Genomic DNA, 20,559 nt, shown 5'->3' with positions numbered 1-20,559 from the left:
TAGCTGTAGAGCATATTCCCCAGGGAACTTGATTTCTACTGCAATCTCCCTACCCCTTTTACCATGCTGATAATGATATTGCTAACACAAGATATTTCCAATTAACTTAGAATGACTTAAAGTATTTATGGTCCACTTATCTTACATAATGATACATAGTAGTTAGCACCATGGTTGAAAGGCCCCTTCAGAGGCAGCAAAAAGCCTACATTTTTGGATGGATGGATGGATGGATGGATGGAAGGAAGGAAGGAAGGAAGGAAGGAAGGAAGGAAGGAAAGGAAAGGAAAGGAAAGGAAAGGAAGGAAGGAAGGAAGGAAGGAAAGAAAGAAAGAAAGAAATCAGCTACAATTATGAAATATTTTCTAGTAGTCAAAAATTTGATAATTTTTTCCTAACTATAAGAAACACTGATTATGAAAACATATGACATAAAGTATAAACCCAGACCATAGTCAACCACATCCATGATATGATCAACAATGCTATCAAGTGATATCTGCTTTCCTTTGGTATTTGCATGACATATCTTGTCACCTTTTTATTTTTTAAACTTTTATTTCCTTATCTTCTGAATATGTCCCCTGAAAATTTTTAAAATCCATCTGATAGTCTTTGTTTTTTTCATTTCAACATTTAGTCCATTTATATATAATGTAATGACTGAAATATTTGGGTGCTGGATGCAGACGCCAATGAAGAGCCTCTCTGTAAGGATACAACTTTAGAACCCAGAATAAGCCTTGGGAACTTTCACAGTAGTCCATATCACTGAGTATCAGGTGGTCTCAATACCTCTATGACCAAGAAGCCCAGGGCTTGAATCACATTCAGAGGATGCACAGCTTGATGCATTAAAATACAGCGATGGTTCTAATTTCCTTACATGGCCAAGTGACAAGATAAATGTATGTCAACAATCATCAAGGCCACTGTTAGACAACTTCCAGCAAGACTTGCAGTCTTTGGCTGACAGGGATTATGCAGTTGCTGCTGCATTTGAAACCAGAGGCCTCCATAACAGAGACCCAGCTAGCGGTCACTGCAAGGGGGATCATGAGACACTGGATCCTGCTACAGCTGGCACTGTGACTTACAATCAGTGTCCACATCCAGTACGTTATCCATCCACTGTCGACTATTCCTAATGATAGGAGATTCTTAATAAAATATAATCCTGCCTAACTTATCAATGGAACCCAAATAATAAGAGCCCATATTATGCCAGAAACCAGCTAATGGGTCACAGGGATTCTGTGTTTCATGATGACAACCATTTAGGTCATATTTCAATTACAACTGGACCTACAGATGAGGAACTGTCAGAAAGACTTCAAGAAGACTCCACAGTTTTTTGATTCACTAGACAACCAAAAGTAACAAAGAAAAGAGTCAACCCATGCTTATTTTTCAACTCTATCTTCTGAGAATTTCACCAGAGCCACAAAACCAAACAAGCACTAAGCCTTCTCTAGATACTTCAGCTACCTGCATTGAATCCCCTAAGACATCTGGACCCATTACAGACACATTACAATGGAGCACAGACACAACCTCAGAATGGGATCTCTCTGTGCTAATTAAAACAATAACAACAATACTACATTAGTAACATGTAACAGAAGGATGCATGTCCTTTGGAACTATATTATGAAGATATTTCTTAAGAGATTTACTCATTGCATTTTGAAGGGAAGCAATAGCAGTGATCTTTTTATGACAAACATAAAAGTCACTATCCACAGCATTTAATATGTTTAAATAAATTCTCCTTTCAGAAATAACAATAAGCGGTATTAGCTAAGAAGGGAGAATGATACAGGCCTACCTTCTGAACATCTACTAGTTCCTTGCTTGTCTTTTTATTTCCTGCCATTCAATGTAATTGGTACTCAGGAATTCAGCAAACAACTGCCCATCTGGGGAGGGAGTGTCCACGGACAAGGCTGCAATGCAAATATGAAAAAGCAAAACACATACCCAAGTGTCCAAGGTAGTTTGGAGGTGTGGCTGAAGGGATAGGTTCAGCAGTGGTGACTGATGAAAAGGAGAACAATTTCCAGCCAAATTTGAGTTAATGCTTTTGTAAGAGCAAAACCGCCAGGAATCAGAGAATAACCTACCAACCCACACAAAGCTGCGAGACCGGCCTTGTCATCGCACAGTGTAAATCCAATGTCAACGTCAGCAAGAGCCAGCAGCACAAACATGCAGTCACCCAGTGCAGCATCAATCCCCGGAACTAGAACGAGCACGTATGGGATTCATATCCCAGAGCAGTTTCAATCATGTTTCATGAATTAACTAACAAAGACATTCCCAGTAGAAGATGGTCAAGTCAACCTGCCGAAGAAACAACTAACTGTGTATAAAAAATAAAAATGGACCATATTTCAGTCTTTGATTGGCCTCTATCTCCTTCTGTCAGAATAGTGGGCAGGATAAATCATGAAGGCAAAATACAGACATTGAGCTTCATGTGATGACTAAGGAAAACAATGGGCTAATATATTTAGGAGTAGACCAACCCCAATTCTTGGGCAGGTTTCATAGTATCTTGGAACCCTATGTAACCCCAGTACCTGAGACAATACAGCAGCTTTCTAATGAAGTAAACAACCTCTCAGACCCACAATTTTTAACACCACTGATTGCCTGTCACTGGGCGACATTTGTGGTAGTAAAAGCACCTTGTTTATGGGACTCCCAGTTGGGGAGGGTAGGCAGGTTCAGCAGCATGCTGTGGAGGGCACACAGACTCACATGATCAGTGGCATAATAAACACTGTTAAAGACCAAAAGGATCCTTGAACCTGACTTCAGAATGTATTTGCATGTACGCTTGTGTACACACGTATACATACACAAGCATGTGCACATCATTTTTAAAGCAGAGAACATGGTCCATTCCTGGGTAGTTTTCTGCCTTCCCAGTACACCTAATCCAAACCCCACCCCCCCACCCCCACCCCAGCCCTGAAGAATCAGCTACCACCCATTTCCTCTCCAGCCTCGTCTTCTACTCCTTCCCCACATGCACAGGCATCCTCTCCGACCTCGATGCCTCTTCCCACTTTCTGGAAGCTCTGGGTCTAGACCTGCACATGTCTGGACACTTCTCTGGTCATTCCAGTCTCTCTACAAATATTCTGCCACAAAAGAGGCTCTTCTGAGCTCCCATCTAAAACAGCTCCCTCCCGGTCATGCTCCAACCTCTTGCCTGTGCTGTTTTCTCTGTAGCCAGATGCTACCTGATGTGGTACACTCGTTTGTTTTATCAAAGGACAACGAGAACACCTCTCAGGATCTGAAATCGAACCACAAGACCGAATTTATTGTTCACTATAATACAGATAAGCAATGTCGGCCAAAAGGTACCTCCAAGCAAAACAGTTGGCTGATCTCATAGAAGGCTTTGGAAATCGTGGAATTCTGTGATTGGCAGATGTTCAGAGGCAAATGTGGGCTAACATCAGGTGGGTGCTCAGGTGAGGCTACTGTGGATCAGCTGGCACTCAGAGGCAGGTTTTCTGGAGAGTATCCATCCTGGGTTGGCTGACTTTCGGAAGTGAGGAGCTGACACTGGTTGGTTTTAAAACCAGCTTTTCCCAAGACAATTTGGTATTGACCTCATGAACAGATTTAAAATTGGTTCTGATGGCCACCTGTCACCATAGCTACAGAACAATCAGGCTTCTCCTCAGTCTGTGGGAAATCTTATTTTATTATTCTGTAAAGGTAAATACGCTCCATGTGATCAGGTTTGTCTGTTTTATTCATCTGATATCCCCAGTACCTACTACAGCACCTGGCACATTCACTGTTGAATGAATAAATTAATGTTTTTTTGGCAGGATTACTGATAATAAGCACTTTTAAGGTTTGCCTCTTTATTTTCAGAGCATACTATAGAAGTGAAGAGCATGGCTTTGTAATCATACAATCCTGGCTTTGAACTTGGACTGCCATTGGCCTAGCTTATTGCCTTCCTGAATCTCCATTTCATTATTTGAAAGAAGAGTGGGAGGAAAGAACACCAGTATCTACCTCCCAAAGTCTCTGAGGATTATGGAAATAACACCCAGTTTCTAGCATGTCAAGTGTTCAAAAATATGAATCATGTACATTACTACTTGGAAGGTCTCTGAAAGGTTCAAAGAAAACATTTCAGATCATAAAATCTAGGATGCTCGGGCCTGGCCCTATGGAAAGGGACAAAGCAAGGTCTGAAATAAAGACTCCAAGAGGTCTTCTTGACCCCAAATCCTCTCATACCCCCTCCAACCCCCGCAACCACAGCCCTCATTACCCCCTGGAGTTTCACCTCCCTTCATCCCCCCCTCACACAGGCCAACTCCTCCTGATGTTCCCAGCATTAGCATCTCCCAAGCCTGCAGATATGTTAACTGAGTTAAATCATTTTTTCCCAAAAGAAACACTATTTAGCAAGTGTGCTATGCTGATCTACTTATTTGACTAACCCTGTCTAACTAACTCATATAGCAGAAACCCGACAACAGCAAGACAAAGGATAAGTTTTAAAGGGACACTCAGACACTGAACTGGACCTGCTGGGGCAGAGGACTCTACAGGCCTTGAGTGTCAAGGTAAAGTCCATCTATGCTGTTGCTTTGCCCAAGTCCAGTCCCAGCAAAAATGATAGTTTTCTAGGTCTTCATAAGATTTAACATTCTCTCTCTCTCTCTCTCTCTCTCTCACACACACATACACATACACACAGCATTTCACTCAGCAGTATTGCCCCCAGCTCTTACCAATCAAAATCTCTAGTACCTTTAATTAGGTTTATGGTCACAAAGGAGCCTCAGGCTGAGTATTTATCCCTTTGTAACTGTCTGAAAACTGACAAGAGCGGAGTGTATCTGCTCACACTGATAGTGAACTATACTCCCTCTACAAGACATTGTTTCACATTATCTGAATTTTATTATATCATTATTGTCCCTGGATCTCATTAATACAGATATATTAAACCGTGCTCTGTGTGAAATGTAATAAAGACCACAGTAAGGCCTGTGGGGAGATGGCCCTGGGTTTGAATCTTCTCTCTCCCACTTACTAGTTGTGTCACTCTGGGAAAGCTGCCTAAGCCTACTGAGCTGATTTATGCCCATCTTATGAAACTGCTCTGAGAATTTCAACATATAAGTCATAGGCACAGAGCAGGTACTCATCAGGGAGCAGCTTAAAATATGCAGGGTTACCCAACACTTCAATCCACAGGCTGCCAAAGTTGAGTATAAGGCTATCAGTGACTTTGGAAAAGAGTTTCGGAGAAAGTACAGGATCAATAGGAGTATGAGTTCTTTTGGAGAACAGGGGATAATCAGGAACAATGGGAACCCACTTGACTCAGTGCAGGCCTGGGGTAGAACTGGTTCCACATCCCAAAGTTGAGCCATAAATTAAAACCTTCTAAAGGATTCTTATGGGTCTCCTGTGAAATTGACCCAAGTAAAGAAAGCCAGGGCTAGCCACATACCTGAATTCTGTATGCACATTCAACATCAGGAATAAGAAAGTATGGTGAATTGCTGGAGGGCATGCGTTCCAGTGAGGGTTCTGGGAAAGACCTAAGGGTTCTCTCAGGTTATCCACTGAAAGTCAAGACTTCATTCCCTCCTGCTCTCAGGAAGGCACCACCTAGTGGCTGCTATCAGAAACGACAGGGCAAAATTAGCCTCTGGATTTCTTCTAGCAATTCATTCATTATTTGTTATTTATTCATTCAGAAAATATTTACTAAGTCCTTATTACACACCAGACAAGTGCTAAGTGCTGGATGTACAAAGAAGAATAAGATTCAGTGGCAGCTTTCCGGACTTCAAGCTCTATTACAAAGCTGTAATCATCAAGACAGTATGGTACTGACATAAAAACAGACACATAGATAATGGAACAGAATAGAGAGCCCAGAAATGGACCCTCAACTCTATGGTCAACTAATCTTCGACAAAGCAGGAAAGAATGTCCAATGGAAAAAAAAAACGGTTTCTTCAACAAATGGTGTTGGGAAAATTGGACAGCCACATGCAGAAGAATGAAACTGGACCATTTCCTTACACCACACACAAAAATAAACTCAAAATGGATGAAAGACCTAAATGTGAGACAGGAATCCATCAAAATCCTAGAGGAGAACACAGTCAACAACTCTGTGACCTCGGCCGCAGCAACTTCTTGTGAGACACTTCTCCAAAGGCAAGGGAAACAAAGGCAAAAATGAACTCTTGGGACTTCATCAAGATAAAAAGCTTCTGCACAGCAAAGGAAATAGTCAACAAAATAAAAAGGCAACACATGGAATGGGAGAAGATTTTTGCAAATGACACTACACACAAAGGGCTAGTATTCAAGATCTATAAAGAACTTATCAAACTCAACACCCAAAAAGAAATAATCCAGTCAAGAAATGGACAGAGACATGAACAGACATTTCTCCAAAGAAGACATACAAATGGCCAACAGACACATGAAAAAATGCTCAACATCACTAGGCATCAGGGAACTACAAATCAAAACCACAATTAGATACCCCCTCACACCAGTCAGAATTAACAAGTCAGGAAACAACAAATGTTGGCGGGGATGCAGAGAAAGGGGAACACTCTTATACTGTTGGTGAGAATGCAAGCTGGTACAGCCACTCTGGAAAACAGTATGGAGGTTCCTCAAGAAGTTAAAAATAGAGCTACCCTATGACCCAGCAATTGCACTACTGGGTATTTACCCCAAAGATACAAATGTAGTGATCTGAAGGGGCACCTGCACCCCAATGTTTATAAAAGCAATGTCCACAATAGCCAAACTGTGGAAAGGGCTGAGATGTCCATCGAGAGGTGAATGGATAAAGATGTGGGGTGTGTGTGTGTGTGTGTGTGTGTGTGTATATATATATGTACATATATAATGGAATATTACTCAGCCATCAGAAAGAATGAATACTTACCACTTACTTCAACGTGGATGGAATTGAAGGGTATTATGCTGAGCAAAGTAAGTCAATCAGAGACAATTATATGGTTTCACTCATATGTGGAATATAAGAAACAACACAAAGGATCATAGGGGAAGGGAGAAAAACTGAATGGGAAGTCATCAGAGAGGGAGAAAAACCATGAGAGACTCTTAACTATAGGAAACAAACTGAGGGTTGCTGGAGGGGAGGTGGGTGGTGGGATGGGTAACTGGGTGATGGGCATTAAGGAGGGCACATGATGTGAAGAGCACTGGGTGTTACATGCAACTGATGAATCGCTGAACTCTACATCTGAAACTATTGATGTATTATATATGGCTAATTGAATTCAAATTAAAAAAAAAAAAGATTCAGTGGCAGCTTTCAATGAGCACATGATCAAGACAGCACCTGAGTAATGCAGGTGCATGTAGCCAGAACAGCAGAGATCAAGATCCTGCTCTAACTTGGACCAAGCTCTGACCTCCCAACCTCCCTCACCTCAGGAGAATTGCTTGCAAATAAATGGCACTCCTTTGCTTGAGTGCACCAAGGCCTTTCCACCTCATTCCTCCTGCCTCTATTATCCATCCTTACAGCTGTACCAGGAACGGGTCTCATTCCATGTTCAAAATGAAATTTCTTGCCCAATCCTCCCGTGAGGAAGGCTTGGATTTGGAGGGGAATGTTGTTCATTTTCTTTTTTGTATGGTTTAACTGCTTCCCATGACTCAACCTGCCTGGGAATGTTTCCCTTTTCATCTCCACGATTCCCTTTCTCCCTCTCCTTCTGCTAAGAAACAGACAAGTGAAAGACAATGGATTAAGAAATAAAAGGAACATTCTGGTCCTGCCTTTCTCCCAGTTTCATCCCCTGACATTTTAAGCAGACATTTTCAGAACTCTTATTTCAGAATTTCCCGTAGCACGTTCTAGTGAATATCTAGTTTTAATCCCTTGAGGATAAATTTGATTTAGGGAAATAGTCAAATTTCAAATGGAGTCCCTACTGATGACTCAGATAGGTGACTGAACGGGGTTCATGTCATCATGAGTCCAAAAATGAGTCGTAGCTATTAAAGAAGGAAATTGACTTTCTTGGGTAGCTGGGAGGCAATTTAGAAAGGGAGCTCCTCCAAATGTATTTTGAGCTCTGAGAAGCTTCAGTGAAATAAGTATATATCTCCGGAGGCCCTTACTTAGAAAAGTTACACTCATTTTGTATGCATAAGTTTTCTCGGTATTTTAGGATCACATGTGAAAAAGTACTAAGGAAATTAGTGGGGATGGCAGGTTGGTGATCAGGACTGGGAGGGCTATAGGTGCTCGGGGGATGGCCTGGCATCTGAAGTTGGGACTGGCCTAGAACAGGCAGGACACCCCTTCTAACTGAGTGGAGGCTCGAGGTAGAGATGGATCCAGGTTGAGAGGAGGTAAGTCTGAGCCGGGGCATGAAGAGAGAGTGAGTTTACACAGAGGGAATGAAAACGTACTCACCTTGTGAGCCCAGGTATATTTACCTATGTAACACATTTGTGTATGCCCAGCAAAGGTTGTCACTGGAGGGAAGTCAGATGTAAAACTGGAAGACGGGTGGAGTATGGCCCAGTTATGAAAGCCTTTGAATACTATTCCAAAACATTTGGACATTTCCCTGCAGATGCTGGGAAACATGAAAGAATTCTGAGCAAAGGAGGTAAGAGATCAAAGTGGGGTCTTGATCACACATAATGGCAAGGTAGAGGCAGCCCAGGCTTGAGATTGGGAAAGGCCTGTGGATTTAGTCAGATGGGAGTTCAAATCCTGGTTTTACCACTTACTGGATCAGTGAGCGACTGACTATGAGAAAGTCTGTTTCCTCCTCAGCAGAATGGGAATAATGCCAGCATCACCAAGTCCTTGTGAAGATCCCATGGCTGGCACCGAGTCAGCACTCAAACGATGGCTTATGTGTTCCAGCACATTGGTGGTAGTAGAGCGGAGGAAGACAGAGCCTATCCGCTGGGAGGGATCACTTGGGAGGCTGTTACCATAATTCTGAAATGGAATGGCAACATGTTCAACCAAGCAATAGTGTCCTTCCCACAAAGGCAGTGGAAATGAAGGGTTTGCGGCCACACATATTTCAAAAAAAGTCAAAGAGACTTGGTGATTTAGATAAGGAAAGAGGAGGGAAGGGTCAGTTTCAGGCCTAGAGCCTGGGCTCTGGGAGAAAGCAGTGCCACCAGCAGAGACAGGGAGGGGAGAGTGGGGTTCCACATGGGACAGGTTCTAAGTCGGCAAGACTTGGGGAGGAAGAGGTCTGAAGCAAACTGGGTTTGCTCCTTCCATCCCTTGGATGCCCTTCCCAAATATCCCTCCATCACAGAAACTTTCCCCAACCAGCCCCTACACACATCGTCACTCTCCACCCCTTCTGCAGAGCACATGAAACTACCTGACACAGTATATGTTTGTTTCCTGGTGGGTTTTACTGTCTGGCTGCCTGCTCAATAAAACATATGCTCCAAGGGGGACAGCCTCTGTTTTCTTTTGCTCCATATCCCTTGTGGCTAAAGCAGTGCCTAGCACACAGTAGATGCTCAGTATAGATTAGCTGTTGTTATTAACATGTTTTCAAGAGTGCATGGCATATAAAACACATTCAAATTCAATAAGATTAGCATTTATTGGTGAATATCTCAAAAAAATTATAAAAAGGGAAAGACAGATGGGCAGTACTATACCTGGGAGAAGTCACACTTACCCACCAGGAAGAGGAAGAAGAATTAATAGAGCCACTGGGGTTATATAGATTAGAAAGGCTGGGCCTTTTTTAGGGTAGGGAAGAGAGGTGAGATGTGTCCCAGGGAGGCCACATCGCAGACCAGGTAGCTGGAGGCTTTTCCACATGCTACTGCTGAAAACAGAAAAAAGAGGCAAAACTAGTTTTCCTTGGGACAGGTTAACAGCTACGAAAGGGGAAGAAAGGGTATTTTCTGGCAACAGAAAAGCAAGGAGCTTGGGCTGAGCAAATTTCTAACTATACAAAATTGACCTGTGATGGCTTCTTTGGCCCAATCTTTCCTTTTTCTCTTGTCAAATCATTTGGAAATCCAGATTCTGGCAAAGTTCACAAGAGCTCACTTAGCTGGGAGACCAAACTTCAAGCAAATTAGCAGATTCATAATTGACTGCTCCAGATATATGGGATTGCAAGATCAGCTCCTCCAGGAAATATGCCTATCATGCACTGAGAAAATTTTTGGCAAAGTCATTAACACAACTTCACAGTGAAACAGGTCAATGCTGCTGGTGGAAGGGAAGTTCCACCACTTCTCAACCTCTCCTACATAACAGATCAGGGCTCAGAGAGGCCATGACGGCTCAAGCACCTCCTCTCAGGAAGCATCAGGTAACGTGCAATATTCCAGAATGCTCTTACAAGCACTGAGCAAAAATTTCCAGGGCTGTCTTTCGATTTAAGTTAGATGTTGCTAAATTAGATGGTGAACAAGGGTGAGTGGTGGTGGAGCGCTCTGGAGTCCATCCTCAAACCATTAAGTGAGATTACAGCGTTAGCCATCTGCAATCTCCTAATCACAAAATATAATGACCACAGACTCCATCTTTATAGAGGCCTTGATTTCAGAATGTGAATAAACAAACCAAGAGGGGATATAGAAATCCAACTCTCTGTGGCCTTCCAGAAACCACAGGCATGACGACATATCCTTAAAACATGTCTTAGTAGATCTGGGAGTAAGATACATTCCTCCAAAATCTTACCAACACGGGAAATGACAGGTCCCCATTAATTCCCTGAGGCTCTGTTATGCTGAAAAGGAAGTGTACCCATGTTCCTTCTTCAACTGTTGAAAACCCCTAAAAAAACCTGCTTTTCAGATTAATTTGAATCTATCTGAAATTGCAAATTCTCACAAATGCAATCACGATTCTACTCTAGAATTACCAGGTGAGACAATTGTGTCAATATATTAGGAACATTAGATAGAAAATAGTGTTGACCTTCACAGCAGTCACTTTGAGAAGGGGCACACTTAATACCCAGTGCTACCACTGTTCGGGCCATTTAAGAGGAAGGAATGTCTGACAAAGCTGAGTTCCTTGCTTGGCTCAGCCTCTGGCTGACTGCTGGGCTGGTTACTTAACTTTTCCATTTAAAAAGAGTTATGAAGACTTTGTAAGAATTATATGAGCTGATAGAAAAGCACCTTGCGGGCGCCTGGGTGGCTCAGTTGGTTAAGCGACTGCCTTCGGCTCAGGTCATGATCCTGGAGTCCCTGGATCAAGTCCCGCATCGGGCTCCCTGCTCGGCAGGGAGTCTGCTTCTCCCTCTGACCCTCCCCCCTCTCATGTGCTTGCTCTCTCTCACTCTCTCTCTCTCAAATAAATAAATAAAAAATCTAAAAAAAAAAAAAAAAAAAAAAAGAAAAGCACCTTGCATGCTGCCTGGCTCACAGTTAGTTCCTTTAGGGATCCAGTTTTTGAGATTTGTTTTTTGTTTTTTGTTTTCTTGGATTTTGCTTCGCTTTTGTTTTTTGATTGCTGAAATTGCATTTAGAGAGCAGACTCTCATTTCAGCAACATGGTAAGCTAAGATGACACATTCACATATTCCTACTACAAGCACCTGGAAATACCAGCTTTTTAAATGCATAATTAAACCTGCAATAATGAAGGAGAAATTAACAGGTGCCAGAAATGAAGCAGCAACAGAAAAGCAGAAGTAAGCAGAGGAATCAACTGGGCAGCTTCCCCCAGGGGTAAGGGAAGTCATGGGGAAGAAGATGGCGTAGAACAAGTATCGATCCAGGAAAAGCAAGGGTTTAGATGTCAACTAGCACATAGGGACCAGAAGCAAAGCCCAAAGGGCCTGCCCAAGGTAGAATTCTTGCTGCTGCCCTAAGGAAGGCCCCACAAAGAGTTGTAAGCACGGGGAAAATGGGCTGAAAAGCATTCTCCCCCCAACTCAGACCGCTCATAAGTCTCTGTTTAACATCAGGAAAGGAGGACAAAAAGCTCCCTGCAAAATCTAAACCCCAGATCTCTGTTTCTGGGGTACAATTTTAGGCTACCTGCATGGTCCAAAAATGCCCAACCTGAGAAATTAACATAACAATTGGTCTAGGCCAAAAGAGGCAAGGAAAATCTAGAGCAAAAACTCCCATGACCCATGACCCAGACAATTCCCACAGAAAAATCAGGCCCACTAAGCTTACAAGTTACAGAAGCACATTAAACAAGAGAATTCTAGCTCCAAGAACTGGAAATAGAATAATCTAAAAGAGAATATAATTAAGTATGTTTAAGAGGAGAGAAAAACAAATCTTCTTAGATGCTAAAAGCACATTTGATAAAATTCAATATTCATTCATGATTTTTTAAAATAACAAAACAAAACAAACAAGAAAACACTTCTTACAAATCTAAGACCAGAAGGACATTTTCTTAATCCAATAAAGAACACACATCAACCAATCTATAGGCACATCATTCCTAATGGTACAGCATTACAAGCTCTCCTTTTAAAATGAGGAATAAGACAAGAAGGTTCTGTCACTCCTCAGGAAATGTTATGTAAAGGGTCTGATAGCAAATACTTTAGGCTTTGCAAACTAGAAATTTGCCATCCAAACTAGTCAATTTCTGCCACTGTAATGCAAAATGAGCCATAGACCAAATGAGTGTGGCTGTGTTTCAATAAAACTTTATTTATAAAGGCGGTGTATTAAAAATACAGGCCAGCACCTTAATACAAGAAAAATAAGTGAAAGTCACTGTGATATTGTGATGTAATAAAAAATTTATACTTGTCTTTGTTTTTGGTTCCTGGCACAGAGCTCCTAAAACCCTTGGAATTTTTAAGAGTAGTATCTTTTGTTATTCATAATCAGCCCCTTTGAACCATACCTAAGTTTATGCTAATGAAATGACTCCTGAGGAATGATCCTGGTTACCAGTGGGGAGGGGAGAGGGGCTGGAGTTGAGTTCAATCAGCAGTTCAATCAGCAATTGCCAATGATTTAACCAATCATGCCTATGTAGTGGAACCTCCAAAAAAAAAAAAAAAACCAAAATTATGGAGTTTGAAGAGCTTCTGGGTTGGCAAGTACATGGAGATGCCAAGAGAGTGGTGCACCTAGACAGGGCGTGGAAGCTCCATTCACCCCCACCCCCATACCTTGCCCTATGCATCACTTCCATTTGGCTGTTCCTGAGTTGTATCCTTTACAATAAGCCAGTAATAGTAAGTAAAGCACTTTCCTGAGTTCTGCGAGCCATTCTAGCAAATTATCACACCTGAGGAAGGGATCATAGGTGATGTGGGAAACAAAGGCAAAAGATAAAAATTAAATTTCCTTACTACTTACAGCCCACTGACAAGTCCTTGGAACAGGGAGAGTGACATTCCTCTAGGAACTCAGCTGCCTCGATGTTAATACTTTGTTAAGGGCAAAAGGCAATCTTAGCCTGACCCTCAGGATCCTGTGAATCTACTTTAACATATAAAAATTCCTTTGGAAACTTCATCTCTACCTCCCCCCAAGATATATGTTGGCAATCATCCCCCAAGCATATGGCCCACTGATATACATCTGAGGGGTCTCATGACTAAGGGTTTACTAGACAGTAATAAATGACTTTTTCCTAACAATAGCTAGCCCCCTCAAGCTCCTGGAAACCTTGCTTCTAAAATTCTTTAGAGACTTACACTCTCCCTAACCCCCTACTCCCCCAACTTGAAAGTATATAACCAGCCACTCCTCACAACCCCAGTGCAGCTTTTTCTGGCCACAGGTCCTGTCCCCATGCTTTAAGAAAACCACTTTTTGCACCAAAGATGTCTCAGGAATTCTTTCTTGGCCATTGGCTCCAAACCCTAACATCTTTCCTACATCAATAGGTGCTCCAATTTATAGCCAGTCAGTTAGAAGTACGGGAGACCCAGAGTTGTGATTGGTGTCTGAAGTGGGGGGTGGTCTTGCGGGACTGAATCCTTTAACACGTGGTAATGTCAGAATTGAACTAAATTGTAGGACATCCAGTTTGTGTCTGCAAAAAAATTAGAGAATGTAATGTGGGGAAAACCTGTACATTTGGTGTCAGAAATGTTCCAAGTAGAGAGACAGTTTTCCTTTAGTCATGCAACTTAGGGGGGGGGAAAGGCCTGTCATTATCGAAAGATTACATATCTGTCTACATAGGAAATGTAAGAGTGTCTACAGTAAAACATGAAAATTCATGAGAATTCAGCAAGGTATATAAAAACAAATATTGTTCCTATATACCAGCAACAATAGGAAGGGATAATAAACAATGCCATTAACAAGAGCAATATAAACTATGGGATACTTAGGAATACATTAACAAAGATATGTAAGAAGTATGGCAAAAATAATGAAATTCTATTGAAAGAACTAAACAAACACAACTAGTCTATATTTGTGGATGAGAAGACTCAGTATCATAAGAGGATAAATTCTCACCATGTATCTATAAAACGTCTGAGTAATTCCAACAAAAGCAAAACGAGGCCTCTACAGTCTGAAAATACATTTGAAGGTGTAAAGAGTCTGGTGTAGTCAAAGCAATTCTGAAGGTGGAACTTAAGCCCAAAGTAAGTAAAAGAGCAGCTGGGGCAGAGTAGACAAACACACCCTTCACAAAGAACACAGAGCCACAGAACACATTCACATACATACGGGAATGTGGTATCTGACAGCACTGAAAAGATTCAATGTGTAGAACTGAGACAACTGGCACCCATATGGAAAAAGAGTAAAGTCCAATGTCATACTAATACACAAAAATTAATTCTAAGTCACTGTAAAACACTACATTTCAAAACTTTTTAAAAGAAGGTATAAGAAATATTTTTATAAGATTAGGGTAGAGGAGGACTTCATAAACAAGACACACACACACACAAAAGAAATTAATATACTCTATTAAAATTTAGCATTGCTGTTGAATAAAGGACATCAATAAAAAGTAAAAACATAAACCACAGACTAGGCGAAGTTATTTGTAGCCCATCAAACTGACAAAGAATTAATATCTAGAATATAAATGATTCTTATAAATCATTAATAAAAAGGCCAATGGCAGTATGAATGGACAATTCACAAATGAAGAAACTCGGGTGGCCACCAAACAGATGACAAGATGCTCTACCACACTAGTGAGCAGAGAAATGCGAGCTAAAATAAGGAGATACAATTGCGTGACAATCAAATAGGCAAATATTTAAAATGTGATAAATCAAGAGAATGCAGGGAAACAGTAACTGCAAATGGGAACATAATTACAATTGCTGTGGAGAGCAGCTTGGAAACATCCACTGAATTGAAGATGTGCATATTCTAGAACTAGGGATTTCTCCTACAGGTACTTGCCAGACGATCCCTAGCACGTATTCCTAGGCAGATATGCACACAGATGTTCACTGCAGCACGATCTGCAACAGCAAAAGGGTGGAATCATCTTAACCTTCTCTTAGGTGAGTGGACGAATAAACTAATTTATTCGTATAAAGCAATTAAAACAAATCAACATGGATACATCTCAAAAACGATGTCAGAGGGATACATACAGTAAAATACAAGTTGTGTACATTTTAAAGCACTCCCTCCAAAAGGCATAAACATGTGGGAATGAAGCACAGCGACTCCGGCGGAGGGGTGACTGTAGAGGGAAGGAGGGTGGGCAGTGGGCGTGGGGAAGGACAGCGTTTCAGGAGTACCTGCAAGATCTTCTGTCAAAGAAAGAACAGGGGAGGAGAGAAAGACGAAAGAACACAGGCCAACAAATACAGCAGAACATTAGCCTCCGTTTAACGTCAGTGCTGGGAGCATGCCTGTCAAACAGTGTCCCGTAGTGTTCTCTAGGCTTGACGTATTTTATAATTTGAAACATTATTTTACAAAAGAAGTCATGTTCGGAACACACCTGTAAGTCCCATGACATAATTACAAGATGTCTAAAACCCTGCTTTGCCTTGGACAGAACCAGTATTCCCAGCCCTCAGCACGCACTTCAGAAGCCGGACTCAACGCCTCTGGCGCTTTCCTCCTTCCAAAAATCAAAGCTTCCTACAGAGAATGAATATTTGTCCAACTCAAAAATATTCACAAGAATGTGAATATTTCATATTCATAGCTCTGAAGGCAACTTAAAAAGGATTCCAGGAACGTTCGGGGCAATAGCAACATCAATGGAAGCATCAAAGGATTACATCTATCCTAAGGTCACTACTTTGAAAAGAGTAAAATCCATTTATACTGTAAGTCTGACTTTTTTTTTTTAATTCAGCAGCAACTAAGTCATTCCTCTCATGACTGTCAATGTTCTCCAATGTGGGAGTCGACACAGTGCAGAGAGAATGCCCTCGGACTGGAAGCTGGTGCCAGGGTTACAAATGATACCACATCCTCACAAAGAGCCTGTGGTTCGACACCAGGCCCACCCAGTGCTTGTAAAATGATGGCAGATCCTCACCTCATCCAAGGGGGATTGACCTATGTATTTCGCTCAGGAAATGGGAAACATGTTAATCAAACACCGAACCTCATGGGTGGGCAGAAAGGAAACACTATTTTCCTAGTGAGATCAGCCCCAGCAGCTGCGGTAAGGACAGAGCGAGCTCCCACGCAGGAACAGCGGAGGACTCAGAGAACCTGACCAGCATAGAGCGGGGCGTTCAACAGAAGCGACAGCCGCCTGCAGCATTTCTGAATCTGCTCACTCTCCAATCCTGTAAGAATCAGGAGAAAATCCTGAAAGCCTCCAGCCCACTCTGCAGACAAGAGTTCCATTGTCAACTGTCAGTGCATTATACGAAGCCTTCATTATGTTTACAACATACGTGGCAATACGTTCAATGACGCGTAGACATGGTTATTTATAAATATTTATTTATTTCACAAATATTTATTGAGTGCCTGCTATGGCCAAATGCTAGACTGGTATACAAATGGTGAACTGAAAGAAGCCACATCCCTGCCCTCATCAAGTGTCTGGAAATTAACCACGCTGTTCCCCCCACAAATGACTAATATCCTCTAACAAGACTAATTTCCCCTTCATTTGTCTCCATATAAATCTACCTACGAAAGGGCTCCTATTAAGCTTTCAAATCTACAAGATTACACTCTGTCCCTACAAACGACGACACATTGAGATTGCTATGTTCACGGTCCCTACTTAGGAGAACTGATAAAATGAAGTCATTAATATGTAATTCATCTTCCTGAGGAATATAACCATGCTTTATTTTACAGGAGCTACTTGATGATTAACTTGGCTTACTTGACAGGGGACATACACTAGAAAAAAATGCCAAAATTTATTGTTTGCTTACTCTATGCCAAGCACTGTTAAGTATTTTCCACTTAACTCATTTAATCCTCACTGCAACCTGGGAACACAAAATTGCCTCAGACCCAGACAGAAAAGATGGCAGTAAAACCACAACTCTTCAAGAAACATGCAAATCGCAGGGATTTTGCCTAAAGAAATATCACAGGTATATAAGACATGGTTAATAGCATCTGTTTTACAGAACTGTTTAAATAGCAAAAAGAGGAATTAAAAAAACAGAGGAGCCTAAAAATCCAACAGCACAGGAATTAGGGTATTTAAATCAATTATTTTTATACTTTCATAAGATAAAGCCATTAAAATATAGGGAAAAAGAATGTTTAGTATCAAAAGAAACAGTCATGACAATCTTCAAAGTGCAAAGAACAGTGTACACAATTTACAAAAATAATAGAACATGACCCTTCCTTTTTAAAAGAAAATCATATCTGTATGCATAGAAAACTAGCTGAAAGGAATATACAATAGAATTTTATATAGGAGTTGTCTTATGATAGGTGATTTTAATTTATTAATTTTTGTTTGTCTATTTAAAATTTTTTCTCTACAAAGCAGAAACCCATCTAATAATTAAATGACAGGTGTCAGGGGCACCTGGGTGGCTCAGTCGTTAAGCGTCCAGGTCATGATCCCAGGGTCCTGGGATCGAGCCCCACATCGGGCTCCCTGCTCAGCGGGAAGCCTGCTTCTCCCTCTCCCACTCCCCCTGCCTGTGTTCCCTTTCTCGCTGTCTCTCTGTCAAATAAATAAAAATCTTTAAAAAAATAAATAAATAAAAATAAATAAATGACAGGTGTCAGTCAGTAGCTTACAGCCAAAATTAATATCAAAGAATATTTATAAAATGCCTAGTGACACATAACCATTATTAACCTCTAAATCTTTTGATTGTGTTCCTCAGTCACTTAAAAATTTGAGCATGTACTTCCAATACATCAAAATTTCATTATTCTGAAAATACATAGACTCTCTAACTTTATATACATTTTAAATGTCCATCAAAACAGAAATTATTTTTTTTAAAAAGATTTTATTTATTTATTTGACAGAGACACAGTGAGAGAGGGAACACAAGCAGGGGGAGAGGGAGAGGGAGAAGCAGGCTTCCCGCAGAGCAGGGAGCCCGATGCGGGGCTCGATCCCAGGACCCCGGGATCATGACCTGAGCCGAAGGCAGATGCTTAACGACTGAGCCACCCAGGTGCCCCCATCAAAACAAAAATCTTAAAAGGTAGTGTCTAATGGGTAAGAGTTCCAGTCAGAGAAGATGCAAAAGTTCTGGAGATGGATGGTGGTGACGGCAGCACAGCAATATAGGACAGGCACGTAATGCTACAGAACTGTACACTTAAAAACAGGTAAAATGATAAATTTTATGTTATGTATATTTTACCACAGTAAAAAAATGAGTAGTAAAAAAATTTAAAAATGAAGAGTAATTCTACTATCTTTTTTTTCATATCCTATTGGATTATCATGCATAAACCCTGAGTGCCAACAGAGCATAAACACTCTGTAGCATTGGAGCCCTGGAAATAAAGCACAATGTAATGCAGAAGAAGGTGGGGGCCATCACTGGGAAAGCAGGAAAGCCTTCATGGAAAAAGCTGCAAACTCGAGATGAAGCTTAAAGGTGAGGATGACTTCAATGGGCAAAAATGACATGCATGTACATGTTTCTTAACAAATAGGCATTTCCTCCAAACTCCCGGTTTTTTGTTTGATCTCCAGAATTGCCTGCCAAGCTGGATTCTACTCACATAACCTAATTCAAGGGAAAATCATGAGCAAAATATAGGAGGAGAGCCAGGGCAGCTACGAGGGTGCAGTGGGCATAGGGGAGGAAGAGAAGAGAGGCATTTACCCTTTATTTGTCAGAAATGGATGAGTTCCAGATGGTGCCATGATGGGGTGAGGATTTCACTTTCAAAAGAGCCATTGGTCCCATGTATATGGGACTGAAAGTAGGACAGGAGACAAAGGCAGGAGCTAGGAGACAGCTGTAGTGGGACTGGGAATAGAAAGATATCAAACAGAGGAAATATCATACAGGACTTGAGGATTACTTGGACACAAGGGTCGAAGAGAAGAAAAAAACACGATTCCTATCCTAGAATCAAATAAAAATAGAGAGGTCGTAAGAAGCTATCTGGAGAGGAAGGAAAATGAAAATTTTGGTTTTAGTTAGAATTTGATGAGATCAAGGTACAGTTAGGTTGATATGTTCACCTTCTGGTTGAAATATGAGTCTTGAAATGTAGAACTTTGGAGTCATATCCAAATGGAATAAACAAGACTGCCAAAAACAGTACCTAGATGGCACATTCAGATGCAATGATCTCATACTCTAGGTGAGCAACTGAACCCCTGGGAGTTAAAAATTCTGGGAAGAGAACAGGACTTTTGGAAATGGACCATTCGTTCCAGAAACCAATTTCTTCCAGCTTGGATAAGTCTTGATTGATTGGTCCATTAGTCAATAATCAGAAATATAGCTATAAAAGATAGGATGAGAACCAAGACAAAAATCCCATACATCAAATAAAGAAAAAGTAGTTTCAAAGAAGGTAACAACAACAGTAATAAATGCTTCAGTAAGGTAAACAACCTGTTTGCAGGGTGTGGGGGGCAGAGGGTTAATAGACACAGTCATAAAAATACCTTGGAGGGGAATTTCAGAGAGGAAAGGGTAACACAGTGGGTTTTAAGTGTTAAGCAGTGAGTGAATGATAAGGAAGTGAGGCAGCCAGCAGAAATGACTAATCTTGAGAAGCTTGGCAACAAAGAAAAGGAAGTACACAGAATTACAGTTCCAAAAGAAAGCAAGGCAAAGAAAAGGGTGGTTGTTCTATTTAGAGTTAGAGAAACCTGAGCATCCTTATTGAAACTGGTAAAAGAGGAAAAAAGAAAATGCAAAACTATAAAGCAGAATCAGAGATAAAATAATGCTCAAGTAGAAGGAGGAAAGACTGTAGAGAGGACCCTTTGAAAGAAGGATAGATTTTTTGTTAAAAGAGGGAGAATATTTTTTTTAATTAAGGAAGAGGAGATCTAATCAGAGAACTCCTATTAGATCACCTTGAGATTATCAGGAAAATAGGAATCAAGGTCATCTGCTATGACTGGAATAAACTTGAAGGGAGGGAAAATATTCTGTTAACTACCAAATGGTAGGTCACAGAAATCAACTTGGGATG

The 20,559-nt window shown here is 41.1% G+C and overlaps 2 protein-coding genes across 12 annotated transcripts in view; both read right to left on the bottom strand.

The window, feature by feature from the left end:
• LOC118540989 (large ribosomal subunit protein eL34-like) overlaps nucleotides 1-5,529 on the bottom strand; it is a 73,896-nt gene extending 68,367 nt beyond the window's left edge. Inside the window, exons 1-3 of the mRNA XM_078078766.1 lie at nucleotides 5,504-5,529; nucleotides 5,226-5,326; nucleotides 2,124-2,242 (exon numbers count right to left, since the gene is read on the bottom strand). Of these exons, the coding sequence (XP_077934892.1) occupies nucleotides 2,124-2,242; nucleotides 5,226-5,326; nucleotides 5,504-5,529 (246 nt within the window). The remainder of the gene's footprint in view (nucleotides 1-2,123; nucleotides 2,243-5,225; nucleotides 5,327-5,503) is intronic.
• RGS6 (regulator of G protein signaling 6) overlaps nucleotides 1-20,559 on the bottom strand; it is a 542,298-nt gene that overhangs the window by 453,564 nt on the left and 68,175 nt on the right. The gene's annotated exons all lie outside the window — the stretch shown is intronic.

Source organism: Halichoerus grypus, chromosome 8, assembly GCF_964656455.1.
Source record: "Halichoerus grypus chromosome 8, mHalGry1.hap1.1, whole genome shotgun sequence".
NCBI lineage: Eukaryota > Metazoa > Chordata > Mammalia > Carnivora > Phocidae > Halichoerus > Halichoerus grypus.
The sequence above is the reverse complement of the archived record's forward strand: the minus strand, read 5'-3'. Positions and strand labels throughout refer to the sequence as shown.